This window comes from Podarcis tiliguerta (assembly GCF_965153285.1).
Source record: "Podarcis tiliguerta genome assembly, chromosome: 2".
Classification (NCBI taxonomy): domain Eukaryota; kingdom Metazoa; phylum Chordata; class Lepidosauria; order Squamata; family Lacertidae; genus Podarcis; species Podarcis tiliguerta.
The window spans coordinates 15,207,692-15,226,904 of NC_139535.1; the positions used below are offsets into that span (position 1 = coordinate 15,207,692).

Genomic DNA, 19,213 nt, shown 5'->3' on the forward strand with positions numbered 1-19,213 from the left:
GCCATCTGTCATGGATGCTTTAGTTGAGATTCCCGCATTGCAGGGAATTGGCCTAGATGACCCTCAGGGACCCTTCCAACTCTACAATTCTATGAGAAAACTGTCCATTTAATCCTACCCTCTGTTTCTTGTTATTTAACTAGTTACTGATCCACAAGAGGACCTTGCTTCTTACTCCATGACTGCTAAGTTTATTCAATAATCTTGGGTGAGTTACTTTGTCAAAAGCTTTTTAAAAGTCCAAGAACACAATATGAACCTCTGTCTATATGCTTGTTGACACTCTCAAAGAACCACCTCACTAGGCAGGCATCTGATACTAATGTATTTAAATCTTTCGTTGTTGTTAGTCTTCAGGTTTTTAGCAATGTGCTCCACAAATTATTTCTTTGCATCTCTTATTGTCCTCTTGCATATTTTAGGCAAAATTTGTGTTCCCCACTTTGCTTATCAACCACATAAGGCTAACTCCTGGCCCTGCAGTATACATTATAGCTGAACTTTTATGCAGCTCCCAAACATTTTGGAAAGATTTGACCCTAACCACGTACCTGTTAGGCAGTGTACATCTTATTCCAGATACAGTATGTGTTCACCACAGGCATGAACTCAATGCACAGCTCTGGAACGGTGGAAACTTTTATGTGCAGTCAGGCTGTGCATCCGCTAAAAATGTATGTGTACCTTTAGCTCTTGTACCCAATAAAGAACTTGTCACACCAGGTAAAAGAAAAAGATTGATTTATTGAACATACATGAAGAAAGACAGCATATATAGGTGCTGCTTAAGGTTAAAAATATGCAGGCAGCAAATCATTAAGCATTTACAGACACACGTTAATTCTAAAGAATCCCTGACTACCAGAAAGCCTAGAAAATAAGAAATGCGGTTCCTCATAGCCTTATACTGAAGGGAAGGGAAGGGAAGGGAAGGGAAGGGAAGGGAAGGGAAGGGAAGGGAAGGGAAGGGAAGGGAAGGGAAGGGAAAGGAAGGGAAGGGAAGGGAAGGGAAGGGAAGGGAAGGGAAGGGAAGGGGGGTAGACAACAGTTTCCAGTTTTTATAGGTGTCCTGTTGCTCTCCTTGATTCATGAAATGAGCAGATGGATCATTCATGACGTATCAGCTCCAGTCAATAGTGGATTTCCCAGGATGGCCCACAGTCTTCCTTCCCTGAGTGATGCTTTCATCCACTGTGCAAAAATGCTAGGATAAAAAGAGTGGAGTTTGGCCCTCAAGCTGTGGAGGATTCAGTAAAGATCCCTGTTCCCATAATGATTATTTTGCAGCAACAGTTTGCTAGCACAACATAGAAATCAGGTTCCCCTTTGCCACTTGGCTTGGAACAGGTGAGGAACCTCTGGTGTATGGGCAGAACATGGCACTCCACAATTCTCTTTCTTGACCTCTAGAACTTCCACAGGCCATGTCTCTCTCTGGCTCTTGCCCTGTGCCTTCGTTGGGTGCTTTAGCTGGAATGTGACACCAACCAGCTTTTGTTTTGGGGTTTTCTTTTATAAAAAAAATATGGGTGTAATTCATTTAAGCCTTTTTCTATTCTGAGGAGAGGGACACGGGTGGCGCTGTGGATTAAACCACAGAGCCTAGGACTTGCTGATCAGAAGGTCGGCGGTTCGAATCCCCGCGACGGGGTGAGCTCCCGTTGCTCGGTCCCAGCTCCTGCCAACCTAGGAGTTCGAAAGCACATCAAAGTGCAAGTAGATAAATAGGTACGGCTCTGGCGGGAAGGTAAACAGCATTTCCGTGCGCTGCCCTGGTTCGCCAGAAGTGGCTTAGTCATGCTGGCCACATGACCCGGAAGCTGTATGCTGGCTCCCTTGGCCAATAAAGTGAGATGAGCACCACAACCCCAGAGTTGGTCACGACTGGACCTAATGGTCAGGGGTCCCTTTACCTTTGCTATTCTGAGGAAGACACCCAACATTTCCCTTTGCTCTTTTTTCCAAGCATTTTTTTTTTAAAAGAAATGCAGCACTTACATCTACTACCAAGAGCCCAAGGAAGCACAGGAGGAGGCCACCCCAAATCATCCGAACCATATTCTCAGTGCTGAGTTTTTCCTGGGTTAATGACTCTGCTCCTACAGTAAATGTGGAAGTGGGGAAAAAAGGGATATTGAATCAGCAAAGGTGAAAAACAAAAAACATATCATGTCTTCCTTAAAATATCTTGGGTGCTTTAGCTTGGCTGGAATGTGACTCCAAACAGCTTTTGTTTTTGTTTTTTTAAAAATATGGATGTTATTCAGTTAAGCCTTCTTCAGGGGGGTCTGTTCTGAGTAGGACTGAGCTGAATTCCATCCTTTAATTTTAAATAAAGATTAATTTTACAATAAAGATTATCGTATCATTATAGATGAGTCAGAAGGATTATACAGTGGAACCTCGGTTTTCGAACATATTCCGTACCGGAAGACCATTCGACTTCCGAAACACTCGGAAACCAAGGATCAATGGGCGGTCAGCAAAATCCATTGAAAAAATTGAGAAAAGCACCTTGGAAGCTGTTTGACTTCTGAGGTGAGATTAAAAATGGAAGCTATTACTTGGGGGTTTTCGGCGTTCAGGTTCCGAATTGTTCATCAATGGAGACATTCGAGAACTGAGGTTCCACTGTACAGTGTCAGGATATCAATGAGGGTTCACAAGTATACCTTTACGTTTGCATCTGAGTTTTTCCTGGGTTAATGACTCTGCTCCTACGGCAGATGTGGAGGTGAAAGAAAAGGGATATTGAATCAGAAGAGGTGAAAAACAAGAAACATATCATGTCTTCCTTAAAAACAAGACAACATCAAGACATGGTGTATGAAGCTGGCTTGTTCTCCTCAGCTGTAGTTGGGATGATCTGCCCTTTTTCTGGCTTTGGACCAGAGGTACTGCTAAATATTTACAGGGTTCAGGGCAGAAGCCCATGTCAGGTATTGGGCAGAGGAGGAATAGTGGAGACCACCTCCCCATCCTGACCCTTCCAGAAAAGAAGAAGACAGTTCAGAATTACACCAGGGGTTTGAGGGAGGTCACAGCTCAGAAGCAGATGAGGGGAATGAGATTTCACCCCTCCCATATCCAAGAATCTCCTGAGAAGTCTGCTGATTCTGCAGAGAGGAGGAGGCGTGTTCTGCTCTCTACTTAATCTACTCCAGCACCACATCAAAGAGTCAGTCAGTGAGTCAGTCAGTGAGTGGGTCAGTCAGTCAGTCAGTCAGAGAGAGACAGACTGAGTGTTAGAGATTGTGTGTTTAGATAAGGTTGCTGCTAAGAGCAGCTGCAGGCACTCAGTGCGGTTCAGCATTCTTTATGCTTAGACTTATTTAGCTCTGTATATAGTTGTATAATAGTTGTAGTTATAGAATAAAGAGAATATTCTACAGAGCTGCTCTCCGAGTTGTTTATATACTCTGCTGTATTCTGCTGTGCGGACGACTGTCTACTTGTGGAAGTGAATCCGGTGCTCACAACTCTAAGCTGTGAGTCCACAGCACTTTGACCTGTTCCTGTGCTGAAGGTGGTCTCTGGAAGTGCTACCCAGCTCGCCTAGCCCAGTCGGGGCTGAAGTGGATGAGTCCAGTTGGTGGCACTGGCTCAAGGGTGATGCTGACAGGGAAAAGCCGGGAAATAATGGGAGAAGAGGAGGAGGCAGGGCCGGAGCAACTGGCTGACACGTTATCACTAGAAAGCATTCCAGACCCACCATCTCCCAGAACCCAGTGGGCCTTAAAAGTGGGAGAGCAAAGGGCTCAGAAGCAAAGGGCGCTCAGCACCACCCATAGAAGAGATGACGAATGAAAAGGGGGAGGGGAGATTTACTTGGGGGCAACACCATTATTCCAAGAGGCTGTGTTCCCAACCCTCTCTCTGTATATATTGAATAAATAGCAGGTGGTTAGGACTTTTCCTTATCTTATCCATTCCTGGCAACCTGGCATGGGGGTTGGTTCCTTTCCTGCCTGATGGCCTGTGATGACACCCCCCCTTGGGGTCCCTTGTGACTCTACAATTCTACGACACTTGACGAATAACATTTCCTGTATGTTAAGTTTCATACGAATATAAGCTTCTGGGAAATTAAGGTGGTGGTTGAATGAGGTCTTGCCAGCCCTGTGTTTTACAGTGCAGCCAGCTGCCCTATGTTTTGTTTTTAAGGAGAAAGTGATATGGTGACCAGTACAGTGGTACCTCGGGTTACATACGCTTCAGGTTACATACGCTCCAGGTTACAGACTCCGCTAACCCAGAAATAATGCTTCAGGTTAAGAACTTTGCTTCAGGATGAGAACAGAAATCGTGCTCCGGAGGTGTGTCGGCAGCGGGAGGCCCCATTAGCTAAAGTGGTGTTTCAGGTTAAGAACAGTTTCAGGTTAAGAACGGACCTCCGGAATGAATTAAGTACTGTACTTAACCCGAGGTACCACTGTACAAACTCAGAGATGAAAAGAAGACAGAGTCCCTACCAGAGAAGAATGGTAGATTAAGTTGATGGACTATGCTGAATTGGCAAAAATGACCGGAAGAATAAGAAAAATCAGGAAGATGAATTTTTTAACAAAGAATGGGGGAAATATATAATTTGCCTTAGAAACCATTGTAAACAATAAAAATTATTAGTAGGATTGGAATAACAACTGTAGTTTAATATTGAATTTGGGGTATAATGGAGATTTAAAAGATTTGGATTAATACATAAGATGCAGGAGGAAAAAGTTAATATAAGGACCCACAAAGGGGAGGAGGAAAGTTCAGGAGATTCTTTGGGATTCTTTTTCTATGCTGGTTGTTTGATAATTGCTTGTAAATTTTTAAAATCTGAAAAACTAAATAAAAAGGAGAGAGGAAAAGAAGATGTGTGGCGAGGGTGTTGTGGGGTTTGTAGCTTTCTTGCAAAGAGAATGACATAAGAACAATAAGTGGGGGCTAGTGGGTTGTTGTTTTATTTTTATTAGGTATTTTGTGGTTTTCTATCCCGATTTTAGTAGGGACGCGGGTGGCGCTGTGGGTTAAAGCCTCAGTGCCTAGGGCTTGCCGATCGAAAGGTCGGCGGTTCGAATCCCCGCGGCGGGGTGCGCTCCCGCTGTTCGGTCCCAGCACCTGCCAACCTAGCAGTTCGAAAGCACCCCTGGGTGCAAGTAGATAAATAGGGACCGCTTACTAGCGGGAAGGTAAACAGCCTTTCCGTGTGCAGCTCTGGCTCGCCAGAGCAGCGATGTCACGCTGGCCACGTGACCCGGAAGTGTCTTCGGACAGCGCTGGCCCCCGGCCTCTTTGAGTGAGATGGGCGCACAACCCTAGAGTCTGGCAAGACTGGCCCATACGGGCAGGGGTACCTTTACCTTTACCTTTATCCCGATTTTATTCTGTGAAGGAGGAGGAGGAGGAGGAGGAGGAGGGGAGGAGGAGGAGGAGGAGGAGGAGGAGGAGGGGGAGGAGGAGGAGGAGGAGGAGGAGGAGGAGGGGGAGGAGGAGGAGGAGGAGGAAGAAAACTGCTAGATTACTCCCCCATGCCCTAGATCAGGGTGTCTCAGCATTTAGGAACTGGCCGTGCCAGATGCTGGACCTCTCGTTATAATAGCTGGACAACTACCAAAATAGATTTTGTGAAGGGAGACTTGTTTCAGTTCTTTGCAAATAGAACTGAAAATGGCATTCTCAGTCATACCTTATGCCTCACTGAATTTACTGGAGTTAAAATGCATAGGATTGAAGCCCTGGAGATTACACCAGGGCAGCAGGCAATCATTCCAAGCATGAAGCAACCTAAATATTTATTTATGCTCATTGCTGTCCATTACCTTCAGTCACGGTGAGATTCACTGTCGCATGCAGTCTTAAATCCATGGATTTCATTGTCGCGCGGTACATTCCTGCATCGCGAAGCCCCACGCGATGAAGCACTAGCGTGCCATTCTTGAGAACGTCTGCCCGCTGCTGATACATCTCATCCACCAGTTTGTTAGTATTACATTCTTTCCCCCACCATTTGAGGGCTGTTCCACTGCAATTGTCTACAACGTATGCAAGGATAACGACATTTCTGTTGCCAGCAATAAAAGTCCATGTGATGTGGAGGAATTCCCAGGAAGGACTGGAGGGCTGAAGGGAGAAGGGTAACTGAACAGTCTGGTTGATGGTAGCGTTGATCCAACTGTGAGCTGAGGAGATGGGCACTGCTGATGCCATGCCTAGAAGAAACAGAGAAGGAAAATGCATGTGCTGTCTGCTATACATAAATGGTAAGGTAAAGGTAAAGGGACCCCTGACCATTAGGTCCAGTCGTGGCCGACTCTGGGGTTGTGGCGCTCATCTTGCTTTATTGGCCGAGGGAGCCGGCGTACAGCTTCTGGGTCATGTGGCCAGCATGACTAAGCCACTTCTGGCGAACCAGAGCAGCACACAGAAACGCCATTTACCTTCCCGCCAGAGTGGTACCTATTTATCTAATTGCACTTTTACGTGCTTTCGAACTGCTAGGTTGGCAGGAGCTGGGACTGAGCAATGGGAGCCCACCCTGTCACGGGGATTCGAACCGCTGCAAGTCGAACTGATCGGCAAGTCCTAGGCTCTGTGGTTTAACCCTCAGCGCCACCCGCGTCCCATACATAAATGGTATGTGTGGCTAATACCCATTGAAAACCTTATCCTCGACGTATTTATCTAATCCCTTTCAAAAGTCACCCATGTTGGTGGACATCATCATGTTTTCTTAGAACATCTGTACAGAAAAAGCCTATCAAGGAATGGGGCCCTGCCCAGCAGCTGATAAGATAATCTAGTGCTTTTTCAATCAATACCAGTCATCCTGAAAGATGAATGCTTTAAAAAATGGCAGAAAGAGATTTCAAGATTTATCGGGGGGGGGGGCAAAAGCCAAGGATAAAACATAAAATACTTACAGATGTAAAAGATAGAGGCAGGTTTGCCCTCCCAGACCTTAAATTGTATTATGAATCTGCTTGTTTGGTATGGGTCAGGGACTGGACTGCAAGAAGATCAAGGGACTGCAAGAAGATCAAACCTCTCCATTCTGAAGGAAATCAGCCCTGAGTGGTCACTGGAAGGACAGATCCTGAAGCTGAGGCTCCAATATTTTGGGCACCTCATGAGAAGAGAAAACTCCCTGGAAAAGACCCTGATGTTGGGAAAGATGGAGGGCACAGGGAGAAGGGGATGACAGAGGACGAGATGGTTGGACAGTGTTCTCAAAGCTACAAACATGAGTCTGAGGCAAACATGAGTCGCAAACTGCGGGAGGCAGTGGAAGACAGGAGTGCCTGGTGTGCTCTGGTCCATGGGGTCACGAAGAGTCGGACACGACTAAACGACTAAACAACAACAGCCCAATATAAACATTTTTGCACACTAATATATGCATTTTGCAATCTTTTTTTGGTGGCACGCCAACTCAAAATTGAGAAAAGTATAAAACTTCAAGAGTAGGTGTATTTTGGTCCATGTGTTGATTCAGCGGGAGGGGTTCATCTAATGAAACTTGTCATCAGAAGCCCTGCAAAAGGGCTTCAACCCATGCAAGAGAGATTTCTCCCTTCCTCCTCTTGTGCATCCCACAAATTTGGCCTAGGATGGGTCAAGAGAACTCCCAGAACCAGAGACATAACTGGGGCCCCTTGCTTCTTTGGCATGGAGCCTCCAAAGCTGAGAGAGACCATGGACCTTTCGCGCTCGTTGCCTTTCGCGCTCCGCCAATGACTTTCTGAACTAAGGGCAATTTTTGCGGCCTTGGCAGCCACCAACCTATCTAACTCCTAGGTACGCCCCTGCTCCGAACAGCACACAGGGGAAAAGGGATTGTTTTGTTTGGCAAGCTGAATTGCTTGTGCAGATGGAAGATTCGACATAACGCGATGTTGATTTCCACCCAGGGTGTGGGGTGATCTGCTTTGGGTTTTCTAAAGGAGAACAAAGTGTCTAAACTCACTGCCATTCATTTGGTTCTCCTGCCCTTCAGAAACTCACCCCAGCAGCTTCACTATCCCATTTGTAGAACGCTTATAGCAATAACCGCCCATCTTGCAGGCTCCTCTGCCCAACATTGTCCCCAAAGAACCAACTTCCAAAACACAATCTGCTTTTGCTTTTGCTCACCTGAGAATGCCCAGAAGAATGTCACGCCAATCAACATCCTGGAGGGTCGTACAGTTAGATACCACACCAATTCTGAAATCATACCCCTCTCAAACCTCCAACAATTGAATTGCTTCCTTAATTGAATGTTTCAAGATTGTGTCTCTCATTTTTGTTCTACGTGGTAAGTGAAAGATCTGGTCTCTGGAAAATGAGAGAAGCAAGCAGCTCTGGTGTGATGAGACCACTCGAGATAACACGATCAGCAAAGGATGTGGTCTAGCAGGGTCAGGTACCTGCTGCACAATACATTTAGGCTGGGCAGCTAGGAAGAGAACAGAAACTTAACTAGCACTATTTCAGAGAATTGTGGCCTTGCAGCAGAAACCGAGGGGAAGGGTGACAGCTCGGCAAAGTGGTAAGCAGTAGGCAGATGAGGAATAGAAACGTCACCTAGAAACCGCAGTCTTTATAATGTATTAAATTAAGGTTGGTTGCTTGGTGAATGGGACGTATACAGCTGTGTGTGTGCAAGAAGGGGAATGCCCAGCGGACATTCAGCGTTCTACTTGCCTGCTTCTTCAAATGGCAAGATGTTCTAGGGGTGCAGCCTTAAACCAGGGTTGTTTTCCTCTCCAAAAAGGTCACTGGAGGCTTGTGACAAGACTCCCTTTGACACTGGAGAAGAACCTTTGCCTACTGGCTTCCAGGTCCTGAGGAATATTGCAGGTGGAGGATGGATAGGGATGGGAAATCACATGGGGACAAGAGATTTAGCAGTTTGAGTCCACAATCATTGATAGCATCCCAGAGGGAATGGGGGTTAAGGCTGGGAGATGCACACCATGACTTTAAAACAAAAACAAAATAAAAATGATCCCTATCCTTGCTGCACTATATGGGAAGGTTTCAGGAGGGAGAGCAGTGAGAGGGAATTATACGTTTTGTCTTCCCTGCTTTCCAGAAAGCTGCCCGTCCTAGCTATACAGTCATACCTCAGGTTACAGATGCTTCAGGTTGCGAGTTTTTGGGTTACGGATGCCCCAAAAGCCGGAAGTACCGGAACGGGTTACCTCCGGGTTTCGGCACTCGCACATGCACAGAAGTGCTAAATCACGCTTTGCGCATGCGCAGAAGCGCCGAATGGCAACCCGCGCATGCACAGACATGGCACTGCAGGTTGCGAATGCTGTGGGTTACGAACATGCCTCCTGCATGGATCACGTTCGCAACCCGAGCATCCACTCTATAGCAATTAGTTAGGTATGTTTGGGGTTGATAGACAGCCAGTGGGGAAATGTTCCTACATCATCATCATCATTTTTTATTTGTATGTCGCCTTTCCACAATTAAAAAACAATGCTCATAGCATAACAAGATTTACATAATTACAAAAGTCATAAACAATAAATAAACCACATCAAAAAAATACACAACCAAATGGGAAACAATTTCCACATAAATCAAAAACTAAAACTAAGAATACAGCATTAATGTCACAGTTTAAAATGACATAGGAGAAAAATAACAGCAATTTAAACAAACAAAAACAAAACAAAATGAAGCCCTCTCTGTCCAGTGGCGGCGGCAGCAGCATCAGTCCTTTATAGAGCCCAGCAGGCCCTGGGCCAGGTGTTGAGCGGCAGGACTTCCTAATATATAGACAACCAGTTTTAACCCCAGTCTTCCACAAGGCACCTGGAGGCCTGAGCCTATTTCTAACTGTTTACCTATACATGATCATGTATAGTGATCATATATCTCACAGCCTGTAAGACAAGGTGGCAGGGTAGGGTAGGGTAGTTGTCACAACACCAGGGTGGCAGGATAGCTCTGGGCAAGGACATTGCTCCAACAAGCTAGGAAGTCAATGATGGCTTTCCAGCCTCTGCCTCTCTGAGGTTCCAACTGGCCTCTGGGTGAACGAGTCTCTTAAAGGTTCAACCCACCAGGCTGAAGACAGATACACCTCGTCTCCTGTCTGCTGTGTTCCCTGCACCATTGGGCTGGTGAGCTAGTGTGGAAAGCCTGTGATGGATCTGGGACTGGTTCAGTGGATTCTTGCCTACCAGGCTGAGATTCAGGGCTCCCTTTATTACCAGCATCAGATTCAGGATCAAGAATCTAATCTGTCTCCCCAGATGTGGCCTCTGACTGCAGCAGTCCTGGCGGCTGCTGGACTTCAGGTTTGCGATATCATGCTACTCCATTCCTAATGTAGATTTTCGCTCACCTAGCAGGAAGGGCACCATTTTGTGGTTCAGCTCAGGTGTCAAAATGTCTTGGGCTGGACCTGCTCTCAACTCATTTTGTGGAGACATATGGGATTTTATTCATGAGTGACCATGGTATCTTGAGGTCACAACTAATCACAAGTTTGTTTCTTTTTGCAACAGAAGTAAGCCTTTTGTTATTACCTGAAACAGAAGAAGCTTTTAGTTTTGTTTCACCCAGTTCCTCAATTTGTTTCTAGTCTTAAATTATAGAATCATAGAGTTGGAAGAGACCACAAGGGCCATCGAGTCCAACCCCCTGCCAAGCAGGAAACACCATCAGAGCACTCCTGACATATGGTTGTCAAGCCTCTGCTTAAAGACCTCCAAAGAAGGAGACTCCACCACACTCCTTGGCAGCAAATTCCACTGTCGAACAGCTCTTACTGTCAGGAAGTTCTTCCTAATGTTTAGGTGGAATCTTCTTTCTTGTAGTTTGGATCCATTGCTCCGTGTCCGCTTCTCTGGAGCAGCAGAAATTAGTTTTCACCATTTCTGCATCAGTTTGCAATTTTGTATATATGTATATATAAATCTAGGGACGCGGGTGGCGCTGTGGGTTAAAGCCTCAGCGCCTAGGGCTTGCCGATTGAAAGGTTGGCGGTTCGAATCCCCGCGGCGGGGTGCGCTCCCGTTGTTCGGTCCCAGCGCCTGCCAACCTAGCAGTTCGAAAGCACCTCCGGGTGCAAGTAGATAAATAGGGACCGCTTACTAGCGGGAAGGTAAACAGCGTTTCTGTGTGCGGCTCTGGCTCGCCAGAGCAGCGATGTCACGCTGGCCACGTGACCCGGAAGTGTCTTCGGACAGCGCTGGCCCCCGGCCTCTTTGAGTGAGATGGGCGCACAACCCTAGAGTCTGTCAAGACTGGCCCGTATGGGCAGGGGTACCTTTACCTTTACCTTTTATATATAAATCTACACGAGGAAGTCATACATGCGTCTGCACATTTTCACTAACATATGCATGTTCATATATAGTTTTGCCACTTTCCCTTACAGAATGCATTTTCTCCATGCTTCTTTCCCTGGTATACTTTCTGCATGCATTGCTGTTGCTGTTTTAGAAAAGAAGAGTTGCAAAGTGCAAGTTTCTGGATGTATTGATAAAATGATTATTGTCATTTGCTGGATTGAGCAAGACAACAAAAATATCAAAACATTGGCTACGCTGGAGGCGTCTGATGAGAGTTGGAGCCCAGCAACATCTGACGGATACCACATTGACTACTTACCCTTGACCTGTGAACCATGTACAGTGGTACCTCGGGTTAAGTACTTAATTCATTCCGGAGGTCTGTTCTTAACCTGAAACTGTTCTTAACCTGAAGCACCACTTTAGCTAATGGGGCCTCCTGCTGCCGCTGCGCCTCCGCCGCTGCACGATTTCTGTTCTCATCCTGAAGCAAAGTTCTTAACCCGACGTACTATTTCTGGGTTTGCGGAGTCTGCAACCTGAAGCGTATGTAACCTGAAGCATATGTAACCTGAAGGATATGTAACCTGAAGCATATGTAACCTGAAGGATATGTAACCTGAGGTACCACTGTACTGTTTCCATTTATCTGAATAACATGCATCTCAGCCATTGTCTGTATCCGGTGCTGCAGTCAGTACCTTGGCAGCCACAGTTGGGTTAACACAGGGCTACCAGCTCATCCCTCTGGGTCTCAATAAGCAGTAAGAAGACTATAAAAATGACCCACTTCTGGGAGGCTATTTTAAGAAACCTTGCTGAAATGGAAACTTGTTTTTATTAATAACACACACAAAAACTTCACCTAGACAAAATCCTGCCATGACAACATTGTATCTCCTGTGCAATCAACAAAATATCACAAATGTTCAAGCCACAATAAAAATGGAGGAAATCACATAGGTTGTCTGCTGAGAGGCACAATTATTCACAGGCTTTTCTGCACCAGCAAAGACACCTAAATTCTTGTGGGCATAAGCCTGACTTGCACTGAATGTTTTCTTCTGCAGACACACAAAGTTTATTAATAGCCACATACCAACATCCTGCTTCTTTGTCATGCCCAGAGAGGAACCAAGAGAAAGACAAGAAAGACTGGGCTTTCGCTCTTTGGTAGCATAAGAGCAGATGTAGGGGACATTTTCCAGCCCTAGGACCACATTTGCTCATGGGCAAGTTTTGAGGGCCACATTCCAGTGGCGGGTCTGGCAAAGGTGGGTTTAGCCACCCACCCCACACCATAACCCAGGCATAGGCAAACACCCTCCAGATGTTTTGGGACTACAATTCCCATCATCCCTGACCACTGGTCCTGTTAACTAGGGATGATGGGAGTTGTAGTCCCAAAGCATCTGGAGGGCTGAGTTTGCCTATGCCTACCATTACCCAAGCAAGAAGTACTCTGACAGTTCAAGGACACATCCCAGCAAGGTAAAACCACCAGAGGAGAGTTGTGCCCCAGGAAAGGTGCATGAGCTAAGCCCTTTGAAGATCCAGATAGAGGTTTCCCATCCCTTGTATTAGAGATACATGGCCCTATTTGTACCCAAGAATATCCTTGCTTGGGGAAGGATTCTAGCTCAGTAGTGAAGCACATGCTTGTGTCAAATGCAGAAAGTCTCAGGCTCAACCCCCAGTTTTAAAAATACCATCCAGGGTGTCAGGTGTCAAAGAATCCAACCCCCTACGGTAGGTTGCCAGGAACGGATAAGGCAAGGAAAGTTCTTACCAATGCTATTTGTTCAATATTCACTCAGCCTCTTGGAGCAATGGTCAGTGGAGTAGCGTGGGGGGTGCAGGGGGTGCCGGCCGCACCGGCCGCAACATCTGGGGGGGGCGCTCGCACTCGCAGCTCTCTGCCCCTACCTGGCTCCACGGATTAGGGGGCGCAAATTACTTGCCTTGCCCCGGGTGCTGACAACCCACGCTGCGCCACTGGCAATGGTGTTGCTCCAAGTGAAATCCCACTCCCTCCGTCCCTCCCACTTTCTCATGAGTCGTCGCTACTGGTGCTGGAAAGGGCCTTTTGCCTTTGAGCTCTTTGCTCTCCTACTTGCAAGGCCCACTGTGTTCTGGGAGGCAGGGTCTGGTCTGCTTCCCCCTCCTCTCCCATTATTTCCCAGCTTTCCCCCTCATCTGCCTCTGAGCTGTGACCTCCCCCAAACCCCTGTTGTAATTCTGAACTGTCTTCTTCTTCTCTGGAAGGGTCAGGCTGGAGAGTCGGTTGTGGCTATCACACAGGGTCCCCGGACGTTTCACCCTCTATTGATCCCTGTGCCACTACTTTATTTCTCGCTGCCACCACCCAGGCCCTACCGGGTACAATACTGAGTCCAGTCAGGGTTAAATTGGAACATAAACTTTTGTTTATTTATTGCAGTTTAACAAGCATGTGGTTTCTTAAACAGTATCGGTCAATTACAATGATGGGGTGCCTATCCAGACCTATAACTTCCGCTACCTGCTCTCCCTCACTAAACCACCTCTCAGATATTTACTTGTCTTCCTAGCTCCTAACTATTCCTGACTCAGCTTACCAGTGGTCTCTCAGGTTACATGCGCTTCAGGTTACGTACACTTCAGGTTACAGACTCCGCTAACCCAGAAATAGTACCTCAGGTTAAGAACTTTGCTTCAGGATGAGCACAGAAATCTGGCTCCAGCGGTGTGGCAGCAGTGGGAGGCCCTATTAGCTAAGGTGGTGCTTCAGGTTAGGAACAGTTTCAGGTTAAGTACAGACCTCCGGAACAAATTAAGTACTTAACCCGAGGTACCACTGTATTTCTCTACAATAATTTAACCTACCCCCAAACTCTAACCCAATTCACTTCCACTCCAACCAACCACCCAACTTCCAACAAAGTCCTCCCTTTGCCCCTCCCAGAGCTGGTTTTATAGTCCCTCCGACTCCACCCCCTGGGTCCTGATTGGTTAACCTGTTTAACTATTTCACCTCCAGCACTCTCCTATGTTAACATCAAAACAGTCTCCACCATTCCTCCTCTGTCCAGTCCCTGACACAGGGTGGGGGTCAGCAAGAAATTGGGGGGGGGGTCTCAATCTATACTGGGAGCAAGTTCAGAGGCCCACATGCTTATGTTTCCTTTTAAATAAAAAATAAGTTTGCTTATGCACACTTCTGCATACCCTCCAACCGTCCCTGTTTTAATGGGGCATTCCTGCAATTACAGAAGCCATCCCGGCTTATGAATTCATTCTGGACTGTCAATGGGATGAATTGGTACTTTTAGCTGGCACTGGTACTTGCAGTGGTGCTATGCTCCCACCATAGGAGCTGTCAGGCTTCAGGGAATCAGCTCCCCCCCGCCCTTTGGCAGTAGATAAGCAGAACAAAGGAAAAGGAGGCTTCTTACCAGTTAGAAACTTTAATGATCACAGATTCAGGTAGGTAGCCATGTTGGTCTGTCCAGTAGCACCTTAGAGACCAACTAAGTATGTTCTGGGTATAAGCTTTCTTGTGCATGCACATTTGCACATTTCTTCAGACACACTTCTTCAGATTCTTCTGTGTATCTGAAGAAGTGTGCATGCACACGAAAGCTTATACCCAGAACATACAGTGGTACCTCGGGTTACATACGCTTCAGGTTACATACACTTCAGGTCACAGACTCCGCTAACCCAGAAATAGTACCTCGGGTTAAGAACTTTGCTTCAGGATGGGAACAGAAATCGTGCAGCAATGGCACAGCAGCAGCAGGAGGCCCCATTAGCTAAAGTGGTGCTTCAGGTTAAGAACAGTTTCAGGTTAAGAACAGACCTCCAGAATGAATTACGTTCTTAACCCAAGGTACCACTGTACTTAGTTGGTCTCTAAGGTGCTACTGGACAATTTTTTTATTTAATTATTTTATTTATTATTTAATGATCACAGTGAGAGAACCAATAATCCATTCCTAGGAATGAAGGTGCTCTCAATTACGCCCCCCTCCCACTTCCTCCCTAGTCACCCACATCACTGCCGCATCTTGTAACTACTGTGCTTTCTGTTCTGCCACCTTATCAGCTCTTCTTGACCTTGGGCTGAGCGGATGAATGCTTTCCAAAGACAGTGAATTTCTTAACACTTCCCCAGTCATCCAGGATCCAGTCATTGTCTCAATGGCTATGATGTCGCTGAAATATTTACAAACTTTCAAACTGTTCAGCAATTAAACAAACAGCTTCAGATGAAAGCTGATAGTGAGCACTGAGGACAGAAAAGTTTCACAGAGGGAAGGACAGCGGTCAGAGATAGAAAACAGTGGGACAGAGAATTACCATCAGGAAAGGGAAAAAGTAAACTGATTGCTAAGTAGTAGTGTTGTGAGAGAACGGCGAGTACAGTAGGAATAAAGGACATGGCTCTGCTCCTATCTGAAAAGTTCTCCCTCCCTCACCATGACTCCTCTTTTGGCCCATGTGCTCATCCACCTTATCTCCATGTTTCTAGCAGGAAGGAAGGAAACAAAAACCAAGTCAAGTTATGGACTTGAAGAGCTGTTTGAAATTCAGCAGGGATGAAAGAAGATTCCACCTAAACAATAGGAAGAACTTCCTGGCAGTAAGAGCTGTTTGACAGTGGAATTTGCTGCCCAGGAGTGTGGTGGACTCTCCTTCTTTGGAGGTCTTTAAGCAGAGGCTTGACAACCATATGTCAGGAGTGCTCTGATGGTGTTTCCTGCTTGGCAGGGGGTTGGACTCGATGGCCCTTGTGGTCTCTTCCAACTCTATGATTCTATGATTCTATGATCATGAGGCGCCCTCTACTGGCTCTCTTAGGTACATTCACTGCAAGAGGAGTAACACCAGTGCTGTCCATCAGATCTCAGGCTTATGTACACTCTCTCAAAAATTTCCTGGCGAGCTGCCTGTTCCTGCATTTTGGGGGGGAATGAACCACATGACTTTTCAACCGTCAGTTTTCCTGGAACAAAAACCTATTTTTTTTCCAAATTCGAAAAGGTTTGCTAAAATTATTACATGCCACTGTGCGATGTAACATGTGTTTGCCATATTGCTGTTTCGGGGTTATCCCATTTCCCCCCCCCTCTTCCACGTGATGGAAGAGTATTCAAGCAGTACACACTTGGAACCAATTTTTTAGCTTCCAGGCGGAGCTAAATACTGCAAAGAAATTGTTGAGGTATCACAAAATGGGTCATTGACAACGGGTTGTGGGATTTTAAAACTTATTGGATTTTGCCTTGAAATGGTAAATCCAGTTTAACTGGGGAGATACCAGTGGACCAGCCATCTTTCAGCCTTTCCTTTAACAACTTGTTCACTGCAGCACTACCTGGGAACCTGTGGCCTTCTGAATGATGTTGGACTACAACTCCCATCATCCCTTTTCAATAGCAATGATGGGTGGAACTGACGTGGAGGGCCAGAGGTTTGGCTTTTGCTTGGATTTAATTTATGTAAGAATAGTGCATCCTTCCTGCCTGCAGTGCTAATTAGAACACAATTACCTCTTCATAGGGACCCGGGTGGCATGGTGGGTAAAAGCCTCAGCACCTAGGGCTTGCCGATCGAAAGGTTGGCGGTTCGAATCCCCGCGGCGGGGTGCGCTCCTGCTGTTTGGTCCCAGCGCCTGCCAACCTAGCAGTTCGAAAGCACTCCCGGGTGCAAGTAGATAAATAGGGACCGCTTACTAGTGGGAAGGTAAACGGCGTTTCCGTGTGCAGCTCTAGCTCACCAGATGCAGCTTGTCATGCTGGCCACGTGACCCTGAAGTGTCTCTGGACAGCGCTGGCCCTCGGCCTCTTGTGTGAGATGGGCGCACAACCCTAGAGTCTGTCAAGACTGGCCCGTACGGGCAGGGGTACCTTTACCTTTACCTTACCTCTTCATAGAGCATTCATCCCAATTTGTTTGTGAGGAGATACATTACATCACTTCAAGCAATTGCATTCCCATCACTTTCCTTACAGCGAATAGTCAGATTTTCTGAAAGTGGGTTTCTTGTGCAAGAGAGCAAAATCCGCTTCGATTGTGCAACCTGAGTTTGCTAGTCTGCACCTGCATCCTATCTGCAAAATAGTGATAGACTGGCTCGCAGAGTAGATTTTAGCCCTTCCTGGACCCGGGACCCCAGGAATTACAAGGGACTCAGGCATCATGCAAACTAACCCAATAGTATTATAGGAATTGTAGTTGGGGGTTTTAAAAATTTTATTTATATCCCGCCCTCCCCAGCCGAAGCCGGGCTCAGGGCGGCTAACAACAATAAAACAGTACAACAGTACAAGACAACACAAGTTTAGTGGGGCCTCGATAATTCTATTGGTCACTAGCCTCACCCAGACCCCTAAGAACTACAGCTCCTAGAGTTCCTGTGGGAAGAATGAATGCCTGTTGTGGTTGAAATATCAGGGAGAATTCGAGACAATGCAAATTCTCCCCAGCTCTGAAAGACCCACATAGATTTTCAAGAGTCCTCCATTGGTCAGGGAATTAAAGAGAGCCTGAGACCAAGTCAGGTGGATCAGTAAGCCTGATCTTTGTAGGGAAATGGTTGCTTATGCATTAGGGCATGGGCAGAAGTTTGTTACAGGGTCAAGCAAGAAGCTGCTTAGAGCATGCACAGCGCGTGAACAGCTAATGCTATTTCAGCGATTGGTCCACGTAACATGGCCTGAGAGTGGGGTGATGGCCGAGTATGATACTGTACTGTACTGTCTTTGTTTGCTGCTGATACAATGTTGTATGCTTTGCTGTACACAGTAAATGCGGGCAACAGCTTTTGAGGCTGTGAGATCCCTTCAATCCATCTGTTGGTGTGGGACTGTTCTATTGATGATGAGCAGGTTCTCGTCAGATCTTTATTGTGATACTGTTGCAACAGGGTCTCCCTTCTAAGTACCGTATTTTTTGCTCTATAAGACTCACTTTTTCCCTCCTAAAAAGTTAGGGGGAATTTGTGTGCGTCTTATGGAGCGAATGCAGGCTGCACAGCTATCCCAGAAGCCAGAATAGCAAGAGGGATCGCCGCTTTCGCTGCGCAGCGATCCCTCTTGCTGTTCTGGCTTCTGAGATTCAGAATATATTTTTTCTTGTTTTCCTCCTCCAAAAACTAGGTGCGTCTTGTGGTCTGGTGCGTCTTATAGAGCGAAAAATAAGGTAGCCAAAGAGCCAGAGAATCCCAAGCAATGAAAGGTTACAATTATTATACCTTTTGGTTACAATGTCATCTGTACGATACCCACCTTCCCTTAGTGTCAGAACTACATCATGTACACATCAGAAGAGTTTGGATTGGGGTTGGAATAGATGGCCCTTGGGGTCCCTTCCAACGCCACGATTTTATGATTCCATGACAACAGAAGACCGGTTACTTATTGGAATGTGGGTTGTAATGGGTGGGGAAGATTGGGAATATCTTTACATTGACATATTTAGAGAGAATAGGTTTCCATTATAAACTGTGCTTGTACTGGGCCTTGGCCCAGTATACCTGAAGGAGCATCTCCACCTCCATCACTCAGCCTGGACACTGAAGTCCTCCTTCCAAGGGCCGTACTGCAAGAAGAGAAGTTACAAGGAACCAGGCAGAGGGCAAGGAAATAAAGAACTATACAACTTTTAGAAGACATCTGAAGGCAGCCCTGTATCGGGAAGTTTTTAATGTTTGGTGCTTTATTATGCTTTATATATTCTGTAAGCCGCCCAGTGTGGCTGGGGAAACCCAGCCAGATGGGTAGGGTATAAATAATAATAATAATAATAATAATAATAATAATACAGTCGCACCTCAGGTTACATACCCTTCAGGTTACATACGCTTCAGGTTACAGACTCCACTAACCCAGAAATAGTGCTTCAGGTTAAGAACTTTGCTTCAGGATGAGAACAGAAATCGTGCCCCG

The 19,213-nt window shown here is 46.3% G+C and overlaps 1 protein-coding gene across 1 annotated transcript; it reads right to left on the minus strand.

The window, feature by feature from the left end:
• Positions 1–1,061: 1,061 nt before the first annotated feature.
• Positions 1,062–8,381, minus strand: LOC310670903 (uncharacterized protein). The gene is made up of 4 exons (XM_083426752.1): positions 8,119–8,381; positions 5,808–6,197; positions 1,999–2,099; positions 1,062–1,204 (listed from the first exon to the last, which is right to left on the minus strand). Exons 1-4 carry the CDS (start codon positions 8,198–8,200, stop codon positions 1,121–1,123), a joined length of 657 nt encoding a protein of 218 aa, XP_083282878.1. The 5' UTR covers positions 8,201–8,381; the 3' UTR covers positions 1,062–1,120.
• Between the last annotated feature and the right edge of the window lie 10,832 nt (positions 8,382–19,213).

Bases quoted from the DNA above. Each gene is read 5' to 3' on its own strand.
- LOC310670903 (XM_083426752.1), bottom strand. From the start codon at position 8,200: ATGATTTCAGAATTGGTGTGGTATCTAACTGTACGACCCTCCAGGATG. The intron at 6,198-8,118 runs GTGAGCAAAAGC...TGTTTCTTCTAG, and splicing joins ATTCTTCTGGGCATTCTCAG to GCATGGCATCAGCAGTGCCC. The intron at 1,205-1,998 runs GTAAGTGCTGCA...TTTTTATCCTAG, and splicing joins TTGGGCTCTTGGTAGTAGAT to CATTTTTGCACAGTGGATGA.